We start from the raw sequence: 17,692 nt of genomic DNA, 5'->3' as shown, positions 1-17,692 counted from the left end.
TCGCATATTCTACAAGTATTTATTATGAAATGAAAATTGTTGAGGGACACTTTCAATGGAAATACCTATCTAAATTTTAAAGAAACATTTTCTTTGATTTTGGTCACAGCCTTGCCATTTCCTTACCTGAATTTGTGCCTCGCCATCACGGACGGATATACTAAGTGAGCTGACTGTAGATCCTGAGCGTGGCCTTTTCTCTTGTCTCAAGATCTCTGGCCCCGCACTGAAGGAGTGCCTCATTTGGCCTTGATCAACCAGATTTTGTGGCCGTTGTGGGAGAGGAGAATCTGGCCCCCTTGAGCTTAGTGGGTCCCCTTTCTTGTCAACCTTCATGTCTTTTGTGAATGTTGCCAAATTATGCTGCTGTTTCCTTTTCTTGTATTCTGTCATTAGCTTTGATATAGTCTTGTCTGTAGCTATGGTGTAAATTTTGTTGCCAGCACTTTCCCACCATTCCTTTTTCCTGCCTTGGTCTTTCTTCTCTGATTTGGGACTCAAGGGTGGAAGCAGCAGCATATCTCCACTTCCTCCCTTAGGAGTAAGGTTCTCTGAAAGAGAATCTCTAATTTGGCTTTTGTCATCTTCTGAAGGGGTGTCCTTCCCAGATAGACCTCCAGTAGATGGGGTGGATGTTTCAGATTGAAAGGATGGAAGGATGAAGAAAGGGTCTCCCCTGAAGACTGGGATCTCTTCTGCACTATTTTCCAGATCCAGATGCATTTGAATATAGTTGTTGCATAATTCCATGCACAGCTTATGGAGCCTTTTGATTAACCAAACCCAGTCTGCACTGCTGACAGGCTGAACACTAAGAGATGGCAGTCTAGCTCTCCATTGTCTCTTCTCCTTCCCCCTTGGAGGACTTACTTGAGCAGTCTCTTCAAAAATGTCTTCATCTTCTGAAGAGCACTGTTGGGACGAGTCAGTGCTTCTCTCATCATCTTCAAAGAGGATTTTCTTCACCTGTTCTGCAGTGATGTTTTCTTGGTTGGTCACAATAGCACAGATCAAGGCATGGAAGTAGATGTTGAAGCTCATTGCTGACTGGCGGTACAAGTTGGCAGCCCCACCAATGCCAGAAACCTTTTTGAGCAAGCACTTCAGCCCAGTCCTGGTATCAAACTCTCTGGCTGTCCTGTAGGAGTCCAGTAGTAAATCAAAGATGACGGCCAAATTCTGCATAGAAATGTACCTGAGGAAGCCGGCCAGTTTGGTTTCTGGCAGTTGTTGCGTCATCTTTTCTTCGGAGTGAGAGGGACCTTTCACAAACTCTTCCAACAAAATATCATACAAATTCTGCAGCAGCACTTGGTGGGACAGCAGGCTCACTACTATTGTTCTAAAAGGGATACTTCAGCCAAGAGAGGGGAAAAACAGATTACTAACATTCCTTTAAGATCACTCCACTGATCACATTTATATCTACCAGTAGTTCATCCACTAAGGAGCTCAGTGGGGTGTTCTTACAATTATATCACAGACATTATGGTCGGATTAATGCTGCATTTTACCCTTGGTGGCGCAGTGGTAAAACTGCCGCCCTGTAACCAGAAGGTTACAAGTTCGATCCTGACCAGGGGCTCAAGGTTGACTCAGCCTTCCATCCTTCCGAGGTCGGTAAAACGAGTACCCAGAATGTTGGGGGCAATATGCTAAAATCATTGTAAACTGCTTAGAGAGCTCCGGCTATAGAGCGGTATATAAATGTAAGTGCTATTGCTATTGCTATTAATCTTCCCATGAAACAATTCTTATGCTGTATTCCCAAACCACTGACATTTTATGTTTATATTTAGGATAGTATTATAAAATAAATATTATGGCTGACATGCTCCACAGCATAACTCAAGCAGTTCGGAACTGCTTGCACTGCCGCAGGGTTTTTAAAACGTGGCCACAGTGCTGTGCAAGAGAGCTGTTTTGATGCAACTCACCCCGGTCGGGTGCTACTTGCATTACTCCCAATACAAGTAGTACACAACATGCACCGGAATAGCCACTTTGTGCAACACTGTGAGCAGTCCTGCAGCGATGTGGGCAGTTCTGAACCACCCACATTATGCTGCAGGGCATGTTAGTGAATGTTATGATAAACACATGAATAAACCATTTTTGTTGCAATATTAAGCTCAAATAAGTTATAGAATAGTTGCCATAAAATTTATTAAAGTCAACAGGCCCAAAGAATAATTGTAAATCAATTGTTATAGTAACATGAAACAAAACACTTTGAATTGGGGGCGAATCTTAACAGCAGTTGCAAGATTCTAAGGGGCAGCTTCTGAGAAGCAGCCTATCAGAAAAATGTTTATACATGTATGCTTTGTTAACCCAAGGAGTAGAAGGGAAGGGTCTATGCACATCTCAGTCACGTCGTGGCCTGTATAGTTCCAACTTTATGGATCAGAGCAAAATACTGCGGGACATTATGCTTTACTCTTTCATACACAGAAGAGGAAACCACATGATGACAATGTTGTTAATGATACAATAAAGGCTAGTATTTTAAAGCAGAGAAGATAATATTTCAGGCACAACTGGATGTACATGAAGTATGCACATCTGTTTGCTCTATTTTCTCTTCAGCCTTATACAGATTTAGCTGACATGAAATCTATTGCCATTTATTTTCTGTCTGTCTGGATTCCCTCCTGTTTTCTGTTTCTGCCCTAGGTCCTTTTCCAAAATATTGTGCTTTGACACTCTCTAGTGGCTGCACTTTGGCAGTCATGTTTTATGCCTCAACGCTTTCACTATCTAGACAACTCCTGGGAAGAAGCTGACGGCTGGCTCAGGTGATGTGCCCCACCACATGCACATTTGGGTTGGTGACAGAAGTGGTGCTGGGCTGGGTTTTCCTTTTGGATGGCATGCAGGTCATGCAGTGAGAGATTAAGAATGCAAGCATTCTTGAGAATGCCAGCAATGTGTGTGCGTGTGTGTACCAAGCTATTTTCCTTGGCACCCAAGGTCACTGCAGGTCAACCAGTGAATATTCTATTATGGCATAGTTAGTGCTTTCACATGAAAAGTGGGTGGATAACACAATAACTGTTCTGTAGGGGTTACGTTTCCACTTCCAAAGAAGTGGAGCTCCCAATTCATCCAGGGCTGCAGCTGCCATGGCACTAGTTCACTTCCTTGCTGAATCGGCCTCAGAATTGGAAAGGGGATGTATACTTTTAAACCAGATGGTTTGTGAAAGTCAGCTTCTTTATTTTTAGTCTTGCCTGGTTAAGATGATACATTCTGTGAAAGAACGTATATCAAATGCTGATTAAGAAAGTACTTTGTTCTTTGCATGAACTGTGTAGAAAGAAGGAAAAAATAGTTCCCTTACCCAAGCTTCCTGTGCAGCATTCAGAAGGGGGAGGGGGGGGGATCAGAAAAAAAGAAATTCTACAAAGTCAGAAACAAAATGTCAGCTCTCTTACGGATTTGCACATGCAAGATAGGTGCAAGCAAGCAAGCAAACCAACCCAGTGCAGTGGCTAGTCTTATGGCCCACGTACAGCCATGCCTTACTTTAGATCAAACCACTAAAACTAGTTAGAGACTGAGGTTTCCCTTCATACATTGTTTCTTACCCAAACACAGATACCTTCTGTTGTAGGCAAATCAACTGTAGCATGCATATTATTTGTTCTGCCCCAGGCGCATGACTTAAGTATCTGCTGCTTAAGCCATGAGGTCATAAGAGCAAAAACATTGCCATACTGTGCACTGCATACACATGACATACACGTGTTTTTTCTATTTGTATCTTATCTTCAAAAAGCAGGCGCAGACAGGGGACTAACTGTGACACGCTACCAAAACAGACCATAATTACTCTCAGCCTGACGCATTTGGGGATGACTTGTTCCTTGAGGCAATGCTAGAGACACAAAAGCTGTGCCCAGGAGAGATACTGTACATAGTTGTGGAAGACAAAGCAAATCTTGCTTCTGCAAGATTTCTTGCAAATCTTACTACTTGCCCACTCATTCAGTCACGAAGGTTAGGTCTCACAGCAGCCATTAGCCATGATTTCTAAATAAAACCTCTACGTTCAGAGTTTGTGTAACCAATTACCAGCTGATAGGAGCCAGTGGCAGGTGTTGCTATCAGTTTCATGCCTGCTTGTTTGGCTTTAAAAGCTGGCCTGATATAGAGTGCTCATCTAAAAAAACTTTGGTCTGATCCAGCAAGGCAATAGTTGATTGTGAAAGTGTGTCTTCCTGGAGATTTTACTCCTTTCCTCTGCCAATACTGCAGCTAATTCACATTAAGCACTGCAGATGCAGGTCTAGGATTTGCAAAGATGGCCTGCATGGTATGCATGCTATTAGGACCAAGGTCACTTTGTCAGTGCCTGAAGCAAAACTGGAATGGCAGAATGAAAAAGTGTCATGCAATTCCAGGCTGCAAGTAATGGATTCTATTCAACCTTGGGATGAGTGTAGATTGCCTTCCATCCTCCAGAATGAGATAAAAACTTGTACAGCCTTAAATATTTGCACAGATTTCCCCTTCCTTCCTATATCTATCTCATGCCATGTTGCTTCCTCTTTCATCTCAGAAAAAAAAATGTGGCTTACCTTTTTTGCGTATGGCCATTAGGCTTCTTGTCAGGAGGCAACTCAATGATAAGAACACAGGACTGAGCATGTTCAAATCCCTCCTTGTTGTTTGGAGTTTTTGGGGAGCACTGGGTGTCTAACATGAACACCTACAGAACAAATTTACTTGATGAAACTCTATGCTGGTTCAGAGAAGGAATACAGTTTACCAGCAGACTGTACAATTTGTAAGAGTAGTGTCCAAAGTCAAATTGTGTTATGACCCACCAGTTCCTTAACAGGACCAGCCCAGATCTGGACAAGATCTTCTTGAAGGATGACCCCACTGGAGGCCCTACCACCTACAGGGATAAAGGAAGTAAGTGGAAACTGAGACGAGCTTCCCCCGCCCAACCCCGACCACTTTTCACAAAGATACTCCGGACAGTTTTAAAGAGGGATTAGACAGATTAATGGAGGACAAGGCTAGCAACGGCTACTAGCCTTGGCAGCTGTATATTTTCATCAGAATCAGTGGTGGCATGCTAGAGAACACCAATAAAATGGGGTGGTTGCCCTCTATACCCTGCTTGTGGGCTTCCTAGATGCACCTGGTTAGCCACTGCTTAAGGCAGGATGCTAGGCTGGATGGGCTTTTAGCTTGCTCCAGCAGGGCTTTTCTTAGGTTCTTATTTGGGGAGGCAGCACATTCAAGGGATGTGCCACACTGACTTGCTTCAACCCTGCAGCTCTAGATCCCCTTCCAAAGTCACCCTGGGACCTCAAGAGCAAAGGCAGCAAAAAGAGACCCACAGCAAGAGATGTAGAGCCTGATTGGCAGCACAGGGCCTTCCATCTCCAAGCCATATTTGTGCTGTGGATTAGGGCCCTGCTGATGTTTCAGAAAGGAGTGGGACTGTAGGACTAGCTGCTCCGTTGGAGCCTAGCAGATGTTGATGCAATATTTCCTCTGGATCAGTTCTGAATTTCAAGTGATTCCTTAGCTGGACAGCAACTCTGCTTCTGTAGAAATGACTTCTACTGACAAGGCCAGAAAGTTGCTCAGCAAGGTGGGAATGTGAGCCAAACAGCTATGGGGTCTCCAGATTTCCTGCTGACCATGGGATATAGGTAGGCCAGGTCTGCTCTTAGGCAACATATCTTGGAAGCAGAGCATCAAAAAGATCTAAGTGTAGTTTGTAATAATATCAAGAGCTGGAGGTTGACTCTTGGTCTTGAACCAGCAATCACCACTCTGCCCGAGTAATACCAAAACATCAGAAAGCGTTTACTATGGCAAGATTTGATGCTTTCCCATCCACTGTGATGGAAGGCAGATTTAGAAAAATCCACACAAGGAGTATATCTGCCCATGTGGCACAAGAACAGAAACAGTGGGGCATGTTTACTTCATTGTAGCTTTTTCAGTGAACTCCGTAACAAGCTAATTACCCCTCTTTTAACATATTTTTAGGATGCATTGATGTCTTTAATGTTTCTGTTTTATTCTCAGACAAGCAGCCAGCCATCATGCATAGTGTGGCCAAATGTTGTGCAGCAGCATGTAAAACACACCACAATTTAACAGCTAACTATTGATTGAATATGACAAATTTATAATTGTTTATGGAATATACTGGACATATAAGTTACTTTTATGCTAAATGGATGTAACTTTGTACATATGGCACTTATTGTTTTTCTTGCTGCTGGTTGTAGACTGTAATAAAGTTTTCATTTCACAACTATGGTGGCAGGAACAGGACATGTTTCCACTTGGGTAGTAGGACTGAGCAAGGTGTGAGAAGATGGTGAACGTTGCCCATTCCAAATATGGGGTAGACTCTACTGAGCGGGAACAGTGGTCCATTAAATCCAGCACTAACAGCTCCCTATATATCTTAAGCCCAGGGATGTAGCTATAATTGAACAAGGGCAGGGGGGTGGGATGCACATGTCCCTGGGCCCTTGAGGAAGAGGATACCTGCCAGCTGAGTGACAGCTTGCTCTTTGATCCCCACCCATCTATCCAAACAAGGGGGCAAGGAGATGGGGAGGCATCTTCACTTTTTGTCCTGGAGTTCACTCTTAAGATCACTACTGTGCCCCTGCTTAAGATCACTACTGCAAATGGAGTTATAAAAATGGCAAAGAATACACAGTATAACAAGAGACAGTCCTTTTCACCAGAAAACTAAATATGCTTTTCTGGCATTCAAATTTCCATGTCCTTCTCAGAGGCATGCAACTAAGCTAGAGAAGAAAGGCTGAAAAATCAACTCAGTGGAGGTACACTGGGACTGGCTTTCAATCTATTGGATAAATAATTTCAAAAGATGATCAGGGGCTCAGAGCACCATCCTTATGAGGACAGGCTACAACACCTGGGCCTTTTTAGCTTAGAAAAAAAGACAAGTAATGGTAGACATGATAGAAGTTTATAAAATTACGCATGATATGGAGACAATGGATAGAGAACAAACCTCACCCCCACCCTCGCCATCTCTCACAACACTCGAACCAGGGGTCATCTCATGAAACCAATTGCCAGGAGGTTTAGGATCAAAAAAAGGGAGCACTTTTTCACACCGCACATAATCAATGCGATGAGATGTGGTGATAGGCACCAGTTTGGATTAGGTTGTAGACAAATTCATGGAGAACAGATCTATCAGTGGCTACTAGTCTTTATAGGCTACAGATCTATCAATGGCTACAGATCTATCAGATTAATGGTTACAGATTAATGGCTACAGATCTATCAATGGCTACTAGTCTTTATAGGCTGCCTCCAGGCTCAGAGGCAGAATAACTCTGAATACCAGTTGTAGGGAAACGAGAGCAGAAGGGAGGGTATACCTCCATCATCTCTTGCTTGTGAGCTTCCCAGAGGCATCTGGTGGGCCACTGACAGGATGCTGGACTAGATGGGCCTTGGAACTGATCCTGCAGGGCTTTCTTACATTCTTACTTTACATATCTTTACCATCCCCTCAAATACTCCACATGCATAAAGCAGACTTAAAAATAGAGGTTTTTGCAAACAGGGATTAGTCGATCCCAATGGGAAGTGTTTGTGATGGCAAAGGATTTAGCTAATTAAGCTCTTTGAATCCCCACTGTTAATATTAAACCAACCTGGGCAAGGGTGCAATTTAACATGCATTTGCTCAACACAGATGTTGCCTTGGAGACAAGTCACTTACCTGTTGAGCCATGGCCCGTATTCTCCAATACTCTGCTTCAGCACTAGGAGAGAGAGAAGGGGCTGCCACTTTCACTTCACAGGCATCTCCACTAAAGTTTTCAGAACCACTGTGGAAATAGCCCAACAGATTCTACAGAGAAATAAAATGTCAGACAGTAGTTTTCTATACTGTTTGCCAAGGTTTCAACAAGGCATGTGAAATAATAGAATATTATTATAGAAATAATGAGATTTTGTTATGGCAAATTAAGCCAACATCTGTCTGTCTGTCTGTCTGACAGTCTCTCTCTCTCACACACATGCACGCACATACAGACACAGACACAGACACAGACACACACACCTGTAACATGCTTCTACAAGTTATCTCTATTTTTATAGAAAGGGCTCAGAAGTTCATTTAATATAGTTTAAAACCCTGGAACAAACTTTCACTGAAGAGGAACTAACGCACCGATCTTCTGTATGGTTTTAAAAACTTCCATGGTTTTAAGGCAATGGCACACAAAGGACTATTAGCATAGCTATTAAAGTAAGGAAAACAAATTTTAAGTCTCTAGGATGGTTCATTCATGACCACAGTCCCTCTCGAACACCTTGGGAGTGTGAAAAGCTCCATTGGACTCATGGAGAAGTGCTATTCATGAGAAACAGCAACAGTCCCTGGGCATATGAGGGACTATATAAGGGCGGATGATGCAGCCACCTTGCACAAGCTAAGCAGGTCACTTAAACCATAATGCCATTCAAGCAGTCCCAAAGGAAGGAGCTGTTGTCATATGTACACTGTTGTGGAGAAGAGCAACCCACCTAAAAATATATTAATAGGCAACAGGCAGAGGTATATTTCAGCATCAAGCAAAATGCAGTTTTACCTTCACTGGTTCAAGAGTAGCTGAGAATGCATCCTGGAGTGCGCAGCATGCCAGCCTCCACATTTCTTCAGTAAAAACAGGACCAGCTGTCACCAGTACATATCTGTGGGAAAGGAGAAAGCCCAGAAAGTACATAAGCATCTGAAAATTCCTTCTTTTTGCAACAGAACCACAAAATTGCCATCAGCTCAAACACCCAAAGCAGTCCTTTCTATTCTTTCTATCGATGCAGAACTATGAACAGCTAAATGTGGCCCAACAGCTAGAGAGTTCTGTATAGGCTAGAGGAGTTTGTGCAGCTTCCCCCATAAAGGGGTTCCCCAGTTCCAAGTAGGTAGGGAAGCCCATGAATTCTCTCTTGGTGCTTCTGTGCAATGAATCCAAATGCAGGTGCCATCTCAGCCACAGACAGACTAAATGGCCTCAGAAGCTTGCGCTGTCAAAGACAATTCTCTGTGAGCAGAAGAGGAATAAAAATAGACTAATGCTCGGGGATTGCTGTAAAGATAAAGGACAAAATAATTTAAAAATATATTGTGGTTGATTAACATTATGTTTTTGAAGAATTCTCCCCTTGAAAACAGGTTTGTTTGTTTTTTAAAATTTTCCAGAATACACTGAGGGGCTACAAAAAGAAAGGCTATTTATCATGCTCTACTGTGTAAGGAGCTGCTATTTTGCAACAATAAATGAACATCAGATTTTAATTTTATTAACAGCACTGTGATTCCTTGGTGAGAAGAACTGTCTTTGTACAACTGTTCCCCCTCATTTTCGACTTCCTTATTCCTTACTCCTCTGTACTGCCTCCATAACCCAGGAGAACACTGTATTCAGTCACAGTATTTTGTCCCTGGGAAGATGTTTCCCCTCCTCCCCATTCTATCTGTGCCACAGTTTTAATTGTGAGCACTGTATCAAACGTGGTTGTATGAATTGCATACCTATGGGATAATGCCTGATGAGTGAGAGAGCTCTCCCTTTCTGCGGGGGTAAGTGAAGCAATTTTATAATCTTCCACGGCATTATTAATGTCAAAGGTAATTTTGCATTTGCTGGGTTGTGACTGTGAGAAATTCTCCCTATCTAGAAGACTCCCACCTCCTACATTATTAGAAAACATGATATTTAATCAAAGCGAGTCTGACAGAAGTATCTTGCTAAGGCTAATGTCTTTGGGGCTCACTTTTTTTTGTTTAGCTGATGTAATTTCTAAAGATAAAGTTTACTTCTAGCTTTAAAAAAACAGTTTCACTTACTCTCTTTTAGGTCTTATCTAGCCAGTATATATGTGAAAAGCAAAAAGGCAAAATGGTAGCACCCATTTAAATCATACTTGCAAACTTCCACATTCCTCTCAATTGCTGTATTTAAGTTGAGGGGGAAATAACTTTTAACTTACTCAATTTTAATGTGTCAATTAATATAGAAAGGAAATAACATTACCTGATACAGGAGCACCCAACTCTTGAGATGGATTCTGTGGGTTCTGCCACACAAGCTACCAGTAACTTGAAGAGGTCTTTTAGCATTGTGTTGATCATATTCTCATAGCCAATATCTACAGAGAAATTAAGGTTGTTGGTTTTGGTATTAACACTGGTGTTACAATGGAAAGGAATAAATATGTGATGTGGGAAGATTTTAGAGAAATTCTGTAAACATCTATAAGAGCTGAATGGCTGAATCCAATGTATTTGCCCTCAAGCAGTATTTTGTAAAACATTACATATTGGTTCAATAAAGCTTGCAACTGAAATATATAAAACTAGTTAGGTTGGACGCAGAGCATCTGCGCCTATAGTTTGCCACAGCCGTATTCTCTCTCCCACCTGCCCACCACCATGGCTGTTTTCTGCCTTCCCACTGGCTCTTACTTCCCCCGCCAGCCGGACAGCCAGCCACCCAGCCGGACATTCAGCCAGCCACCTGCCCTCCCACCATGCACCACCTTTTGCTGGCTGGCCCACCACATCCTCCCGCCGGCCACCATCACTGTTTTCTCTCCCTGTCCCCTTTGCTATCTGGGCAGCTGCTCGAGAACTCTATAGAAAACTGCCACGCATGGGATTAGCGACGGGTAGATCTAAGAGAATAGGTAGGTAGGTAGGTAGGTAGGTACAGTGGGTATAGGAAAGAATCACCCCCTTGATAGACCTTAAATTCTGGTTCCCTTACATCCTGAAATGAAAACACAAAGAAAATTCCCTCCACCAGCTGTACTTATCCAATGCAACCTATAACATCCAACTGAAAAACATCACAATTACAGTCCAGAAAAAGTGTCAGAAATAAAAAACAAGAATTACTGAGATTGAAAAAGGATCACCCCCCCGCCCCATGTCAATATTTTGTTGAACCACCTTTTGCTTTAATAACAGCCTTGAGTCTGTTGGGATACTTCTCTATCAACCTTGCACATCTAGACGGAGCAATATTTGCCCACTCCTCCATACAGAACTGTTCAAGTTCGGTCACATTGGATGGTAGGTGTTGGTGGACTGCTATCCTCCCTGGATCCGGTCGGCCCTCCAAACTGGATGGAAGAGCTGGATGGAAGAGCAAGGAGGAAACTGGTAAGAGAGGTTACCAAGAGGCCAATGGCCACTCTGAAGGAGTTAAAGGACTTCATGGCAAAGAGTGGTTGTTCTGTGCATGTGACAACAATTTCACGAGCGCTCCACAGATGTGGCTTGTTCGGGAGGGTCACAAGGAGAAAGCCACTTCTCAAGACAGGCCACATTAAAGCTCGTTTGAGCTTTGCCAGAAGGCACCTTGAAGATTCTGATGCCAAATGGAAAAAGGTCTTATGGTCAGATGAAACCAAGATTGAACTATTTGGCCTCAACACCAAACAGTACACCTGGCGTAAATCCTACGCAGCTCACCATCCACAACACACCATACCTACAGTGAAGCATGGAGGTAGCAGCATCCTGTTGTGGGGGTGTTTCTCTGCCTCAGGGACTGGGGCTCTCGTTAGGGTAGAAGGAAAAATGGATGGGGCAAAATACCGTCAGATTCCGGAAGAAAACCTGCTACCCTCTGCTAGACAGTTGAGGATGGGCAGAAGATTCACCTTTCAACATGACAACGATCCGAAGCACACAGCAAAATTGACCACACAGTGGCTGAAGGAGAAAAAAGTGAACGTCCTCATGTGGCCCAGTCAGAGCCCAGACCTAAATCCCATAGAAAATCTGTGGAGAGATTTGAAGATAGCAGTCCACCATTGGGGGGGGGGGTGATCCTTTTTCAATCTCGGTAATTCTTGTTTTTTATTTCTGACACTTTTTCTGGACTGTAATTGTGATGTTTTTCAGTTGGATGTTATAGGTTGCATTGGATAAGTACAGCTGGTGAAGGGAATTTTCTTTGTGTTTTCATTTCAGGATGTAAGGGAACCAGAATTTAAGGTCTATCAAAGGGGGTGATTCTTTCCTATACCCACTGTATATATTCCATTTTTCAGGTTACACTGCCCACTGATCTTACTTTGGTTGTTTGTGTGTGTTTGTGGACATGAGGAGTGAAACTATTTGCATTGAGATTTATTTATTTTTGGTGCTGTGTGAAGTTTTTGCATTTTCCTTCCAAACTGCACTTACTTTGCTAAAGGCATCTTTAGTACATGCCAGTTTGTCTACTGTTGGGCTCTACCTTGTGGCCCAACTCTTGAGCTGGGATAATGCAACACATGTTGACTGAGCAGAATATAACTTTATTGAAGCCAGAATAAGTGCCATTCTGGCTTTACAGTTCCATCACGCTGTGCTATTTCAAACTGGGAATCGAACATTGGTCACTTACTGTGAAGGCTTCTTCTTGCTTCTGGATCCAAGGCTATCTCTGTGTGGGTTATCCTCTCCACATGACTCAAGACTATGCTAATTAGTTTAGAAGCCTTTAAGAACCCAGGGAGGATAATCCCGCCCAGTTCTTTTAGGCCAAGTAGAAAAATAGTAAGCTGTAGAAACAATGAATGGGGGGGGGGACATATAAGAGTAAGGGAGAGTAGTAGAGGCATGTAGGTAACTAAAATAGAGTAGTGAAAAAATCATAAACAGTATCGTCCCAGAGAGCAGGCAGCAGTGCCCAATGGGCGGGTTGCAATGTCCTCTGATTCAGCAGCAAGAAGAAGATTTCATGATAAGTGATCAATGCTCCATTCTCTGCTGCTGAATCTGAGGACATCTCTGTGTGGGACATACCACAATCCTGTTCACCGGTTCTACTTTGGGGTTGGGAAGGGGGTTCTTGCTACTCTGGGGGAAGAACCTGCTGAATGACTCATCTACTAGAGGAAGCTTGAGCTGAGGCATAAGGGTCCAGTGCTTGGTAAACGTAGAGAGGGCCCTCCATATGGCCACCCTGCAAATGTCATGAACTGGGGCGTTTGTGAAGAACGCAGTGGAGGTAGATGCTGCTCTGATAGAATGAGCGAGCAGGCATGTAGGAGAGCAAAGGTTTTGCAATTCATAAGCCAGGGATATGCAGGCCTTGTTACATCTGGCGATGGTAGCTGGTGAGACTGGTTGTCCCATGGTGTGAGTAAAAAAAGAGACGAAGAGTGATTCTATGGACCTGAAGTTCTCTGTGAGTTTGATGTAGACCTTCAGGCATCAGTGGGAGTCCAGTTTGTGCCGTTTCTTTTCAGTTGCATGTACTGGTTTTGGACACAAGGAAAGTAACAGGATGTCCTGTGACTGGTGGAAGAAAGATGGAAAAAAAGAGGTCAGGGATGAGGCAGACTGAGTTCGTAGAGAAAATACACAGGTTTTTGTGAACTGAGAGCACCTGAATTTCTGAGAATCAGCGAGCAGACATCACCACCACCAAGAAGGCAAGCTTGGCAGGAATGCTCTCCTAGGCATACTGGTAGATCCTGCTGGTGGACGTGCGCCTCGAGGCCAGCAGTGTATTGAGGACTTGATTCGAATAAAGGTGCCACTTTAACATGCCCCGTTCCATTTCCAGGCTGCTAAATTTAACCAGCCTGAGTCTGGATGATGTACTGGACGCAGCTGTAGCAGATCCCCTGTGATCAGAAGAGGAAGGTGTGCTGATGAAAAGAGATTGAGGAGTTCTGGGAACCAGGGTCTCTGTGACCAAAATGGTGCTACAATAATCACCTGAGCCCTGAGCAGCCGTACCTTCCGGAGGACCCAGCTGAGAAGGAGTGTTGGAGGAAAGGCATAGAGCAGGCCTGGGGGCCATGGGGCGGATACTACTTATGCTAGATTGCCATGGAACCTGGTGAAGAACCTTGGGAGCTTTGCATTGTGTGGAGTTGTGAAAAGATCTACTAATGGGGTACTGAAGTGGACTGTGATGAGATTGAATATGGAGGATTTCAATTCCCACTCCCCCGGGAGTAGGTCCTTGCAACTGAGCCAGTCTACAATTAAGTTCAGGGCTCTCGGAACATGGTGGACTATGATGGAGGATAAGTGGAATCCACCACTGAATCAGGAGCGTCGCTTTAGAGTGGAGAGATTTGGATTGGGTCCCTGCCTATTTATGTGGGTCTTCGCTGTTGTATTGTCAGTACGGACTACAATGTGTTGGTGACGAAGAGTGCGTTGGAAAGCTAGGAGAGCCAATCTGATGGCCCAAAATTCCACCAGTTGATGCTGTGGGCTTGTTCTGCCCATGTCCACTTGCCTCGAGCTGACATTTGGAGGCAATGGGCGCTCCAGTCCTGAGTGCTGGCATCTATGGTTACTATTACTCATGGTGGAGCTAGGAACTATTTTCCTTTGTTGAGATGACTGGGAGAGGTCCACAAGCAGAGGGAGTGTAATACTGCTGGAGGGACTGTGACTGACTTGTTGGATTTTGTGGGTGATGTGGTACGAGCACCCATGGTACTGAATCTATCGCTGCCACCATCAGTCCAAGTAGCCTGGTCAAGGTGGGCAGAGTGACCGTCTTCTGTGCTATGACCTTCAAGGATATCTCCCTCAGAGTTTGTAGTCATTCCAGGGGTAGAAACAGCATGTCCCTCTGGGTGTCTATTAGAATGTCTAAGTATAGCAGTAGGTGTGATAGATGGAGGTGGCTCTTCTTGCGGTTGATGAGAAAACCGTGGTTCTGTAGGACGTGAATGGTCATCTGCAGGTCTGTCTTGGCAGCTTGAAGGTATGGCAATTTTAGGAGCAAATCGTTTAAGCAAGCAAAACCGTGTACCCTCTGCCTTAAAGGAGCTATGATTGGTGACAGAATCTTTGTAAAGATGTGGGGGGCCAAGGATAGGTCCAAGGGTAGTGTCCGGTATTGATAGTGTACTCCTGCATATTTGAAATGAAGGAGGTGATGGCTGTCTGGGTGAATGGGTATGTGGAGGTAGGCCTCTTTTAGGCCGATCAATGCCAGAAAATCCAGGTGTTGCAGAGCCTCTGCTATTGACCGGAAATATTCCATCTGGAATTTTCTTTTCTTTATCCAGCAACTGAGGAAATTGAGGTCGAGGACTGCCCTTAGAGAGCCATCCTTCTTTGGAACCATGAACAAGACAGAATAGAAGCCACTGCCCCGTTGAGATGGGGGAAACAGCTCCACTGCCTCTATTGCTAGAAGATGCCTGATAGCCTGTTGTAAGCCCGCATGTTTGGTAGATGAGCAAGAGGCTGCCATTGGGAGGAAGTGGTTTGGTGGATTAACATCCAATTCTATCTTGTACCCAGTTGCAATGAAGTCAAGGACCCAGCCATCTGCGGTTGAAATTTCCCAGGCATGAAGATGTCCGCCCGGCAGGGGTCGAGTCCTAGTCAGGATTGTTGTTTCGCGTTTCTGGCCTGGGTGTTGAAGGCTGCCTGGCTGGTGTTGAACTATCTTGTGGAGTGTGAACAATGCCATGTGGTGCGTCGGGGTCTAAAGTCCATGTCCTGTCCTCTAAACAATGGCCTGAATCTGCAAAAGGACTGAAAGGACCTCCTTGGTGGGAAGTGATCCGGTCTATGGGATGTGGAGGGCAAAGATTTTCATTTGTCAACCAGAATCTCTTTGAGGGCCTCATGCCCAAAATGTTTGGTGCCTTCATATGGAACAGAAGTAAAGTTGCTCTTGGAGGCAGAGTCCAGCTGCCAGTATTTCAGCCATAGATTACGGCGTCCCATGACTGAGGCTGACCCAGCCCGGGAGGCAAAATAGATGGGAGTCCAGTGTGGCTTCTGGAGCTTCACCGATGTGGTCTCAGAGAATAGGGTCAGTAGGCAGATCTTGTATTAAATCATCTAGCCAGCTGAGGAAGGCTCTGGACAGCAATGAGGATGCTGCTGAAGATCTGATGGATAGTGAGGAAGCCTCGTGTAAACTTCTCATGGTGGATTTGAGGTGTTTACCCATTGAGTAATTTAGCACTGACTCTCCATCCCTGGGGAGCAAGGACCCTTAAAACAGAGCCACCACAAGAAGTCAGTGGGAGGCGTTTTAAGAAGGCCGGGTCCTTCCTGCTGAAAGGAGTAAAATTTGTTAGCCATCACCAGGGATCTCCTGTTAGATATGGGCAATTGCTATTCATGTTACATGGTCTCCATGAATGGTTCAGGAAGGGTAATGCCAATTCATTGGCTGTTGATTTTGGAAATACCAACACAGTTTTCATGAGTGGTTGGGGTCCTGTGCTAGGTGCAGGCTGGAGGCCCAGTTTGGAAATGGCCTTTGTCATGAGGGGCCCAAAATCAGAAGGTTAGTCTTTGAGGGGCCACTACAGTGTCAGGGTCTTGGCCATTAGACCATTCCCTTTCTTATTTATCAAGTGGGTCAACATCCGGATCCCCAGGTACGTCCTCAATAGGTATAATCTCAATATTGGGTTCAACATCAGGTACAAGTGGAATGGTGGGGCCCGGGTTGGATGGTGGGTTAAGCGGGGCTCTGGAAAGGCCATCTGGGGTCAGGTGATTCTGGCCCTGACAATTCAGAATGGATACTTCCATCATCCTGTTTAGATCCCTGGTCGGCTTTGGATTTATCTTTCTTTGATGTTTTTGGTGTGATTACGTTTTTTCTTTGACTTTTGGGGGAAGGACTCTTAGACCCAGTTGATGATGAATCAGAGGAGTGGGGGTATATTCTATTCTGGTTCTTTTATTCCTTGTTGATATTATTTGATCATAACGGTGGAAAGACTGTGCCAGGGTATCTTGGAACCAGGAATGCCAGGCTGGGGACATTTCTGATGGAAAACCGGGGGCAGGGGCGGGTGGGTTGGATGGCTATAGGCAGAGCTCACCAGATGCCTGGAAGTTGAAGAGGTGCCTGGTGCTGGATCACTGGAATGCGCCACACTCGAACCTCTCACCTGAGGCCCCGTCTTTGCAGTGGAAATGATGGAAACACGGCCTTGTCCTTGTTTCACATTTGAATTTCCCGCCAAAATGTGGGCTGGCTGGCAGGTAATGGCGGACCAGCTGCTGCACTTTCTGAGGCTTACCTCCCTGCTCGTGGATCGGATGGCAGGGCCAGGAGGGGTGGCTTCCTTTTTTGCTGCTGCAGCCGCCACCACAATATTCAGTGGGGCTGGGAATGAGGCTGCAGCCTGACCCATGCTGCCCAAGGGGCTTCCTCCCCACTTCACCACTGAGTTGCGGGTCTCGCGGCTTGAAGGTGGGAGACCTGGCGTGGCATCCTCCCGAAGCAGAGAGGGACTGTCTGGGACCACTGCGGTCTGGGCTGAGTGGGAGCATCGGAGCCAAATTTGGCAGATGCGCCTTGATTGTTCCACTGCAGCAGAGAGCAGGGAGAAAAACAAGCAGAGGGGAGCAAAAGCGGGGAGGATGAGAATGAGAGGAGGCTTTTTCTATTCTTAAAAACACAACAACGAAGACTGGAGAGGAACAAAGGGTTTGGATAATTGAAGACAAATAGAGGGGACAAGCTAATAGATAAGGGAAAGAGATAGAAAGAGTTCTGCCCAGAGCCAACACAGGACTAAAAGTACTGGTCAGGGTTATGCTCCCCAGGCTCTTGAAGGCTTCTAAACTAATTTGCATAGTCCTGCCTCAAGCCACATGGAGAAGATAACCCACACAGAGATGTCCTGGGATTCAGCAGCAGAGAAG

General features: G+C 44.8%; 1 protein-coding gene across 5 annotated transcripts in view; it reads right to left on the bottom strand.

The window, feature by feature from the left end:
* ARFGEF3 (ARFGEF family member 3) overlaps positions 1–17,692 on the bottom strand; it is a 131,867-nt gene that overhangs the window by 8,493 nt on the left and 105,682 nt on the right. For 3 of the 5 annotated variants that reach the window (XM_053289145.1, XM_053289160.1, XM_053289165.1), the window contains 6 exons: positions 10,074–10,188; positions 8,628–8,730; positions 7,751–7,882; positions 4,584–4,714; positions 3,344–3,352; positions 127–1,354 (listed from right to left, as the gene is read on the bottom strand). In XM_053289145.1, coding sequence (XP_053145120.1) covers positions 127–1,354; positions 3,344–3,352; positions 4,584–4,714; positions 7,751–7,882; positions 8,628–8,730; positions 10,074–10,188 — 1,718 coding nt within the window. Of the gene's footprint in view, positions 1–126; positions 3,403–4,583; positions 4,715–7,750; positions 7,883–8,627; positions 8,731–10,073; positions 10,189–17,692 lie in introns of those variants that run through there. The other 2 variants (XM_053289156.1, XM_053289176.1) reach the window with 2 other exon arrangements.

This window comes from Hemicordylus capensis, chromosome 1 (assembly GCF_027244095.1).
Source record: "Hemicordylus capensis ecotype Gifberg chromosome 1, rHemCap1.1.pri, whole genome shotgun sequence".
NCBI classification, from domain to species: Eukaryota; Metazoa; Chordata; class Lepidosauria; order Squamata; family Cordylidae; genus Hemicordylus; species Hemicordylus capensis.
This window is presented reverse-complemented; position numbering and strand designations above follow the sequence as displayed.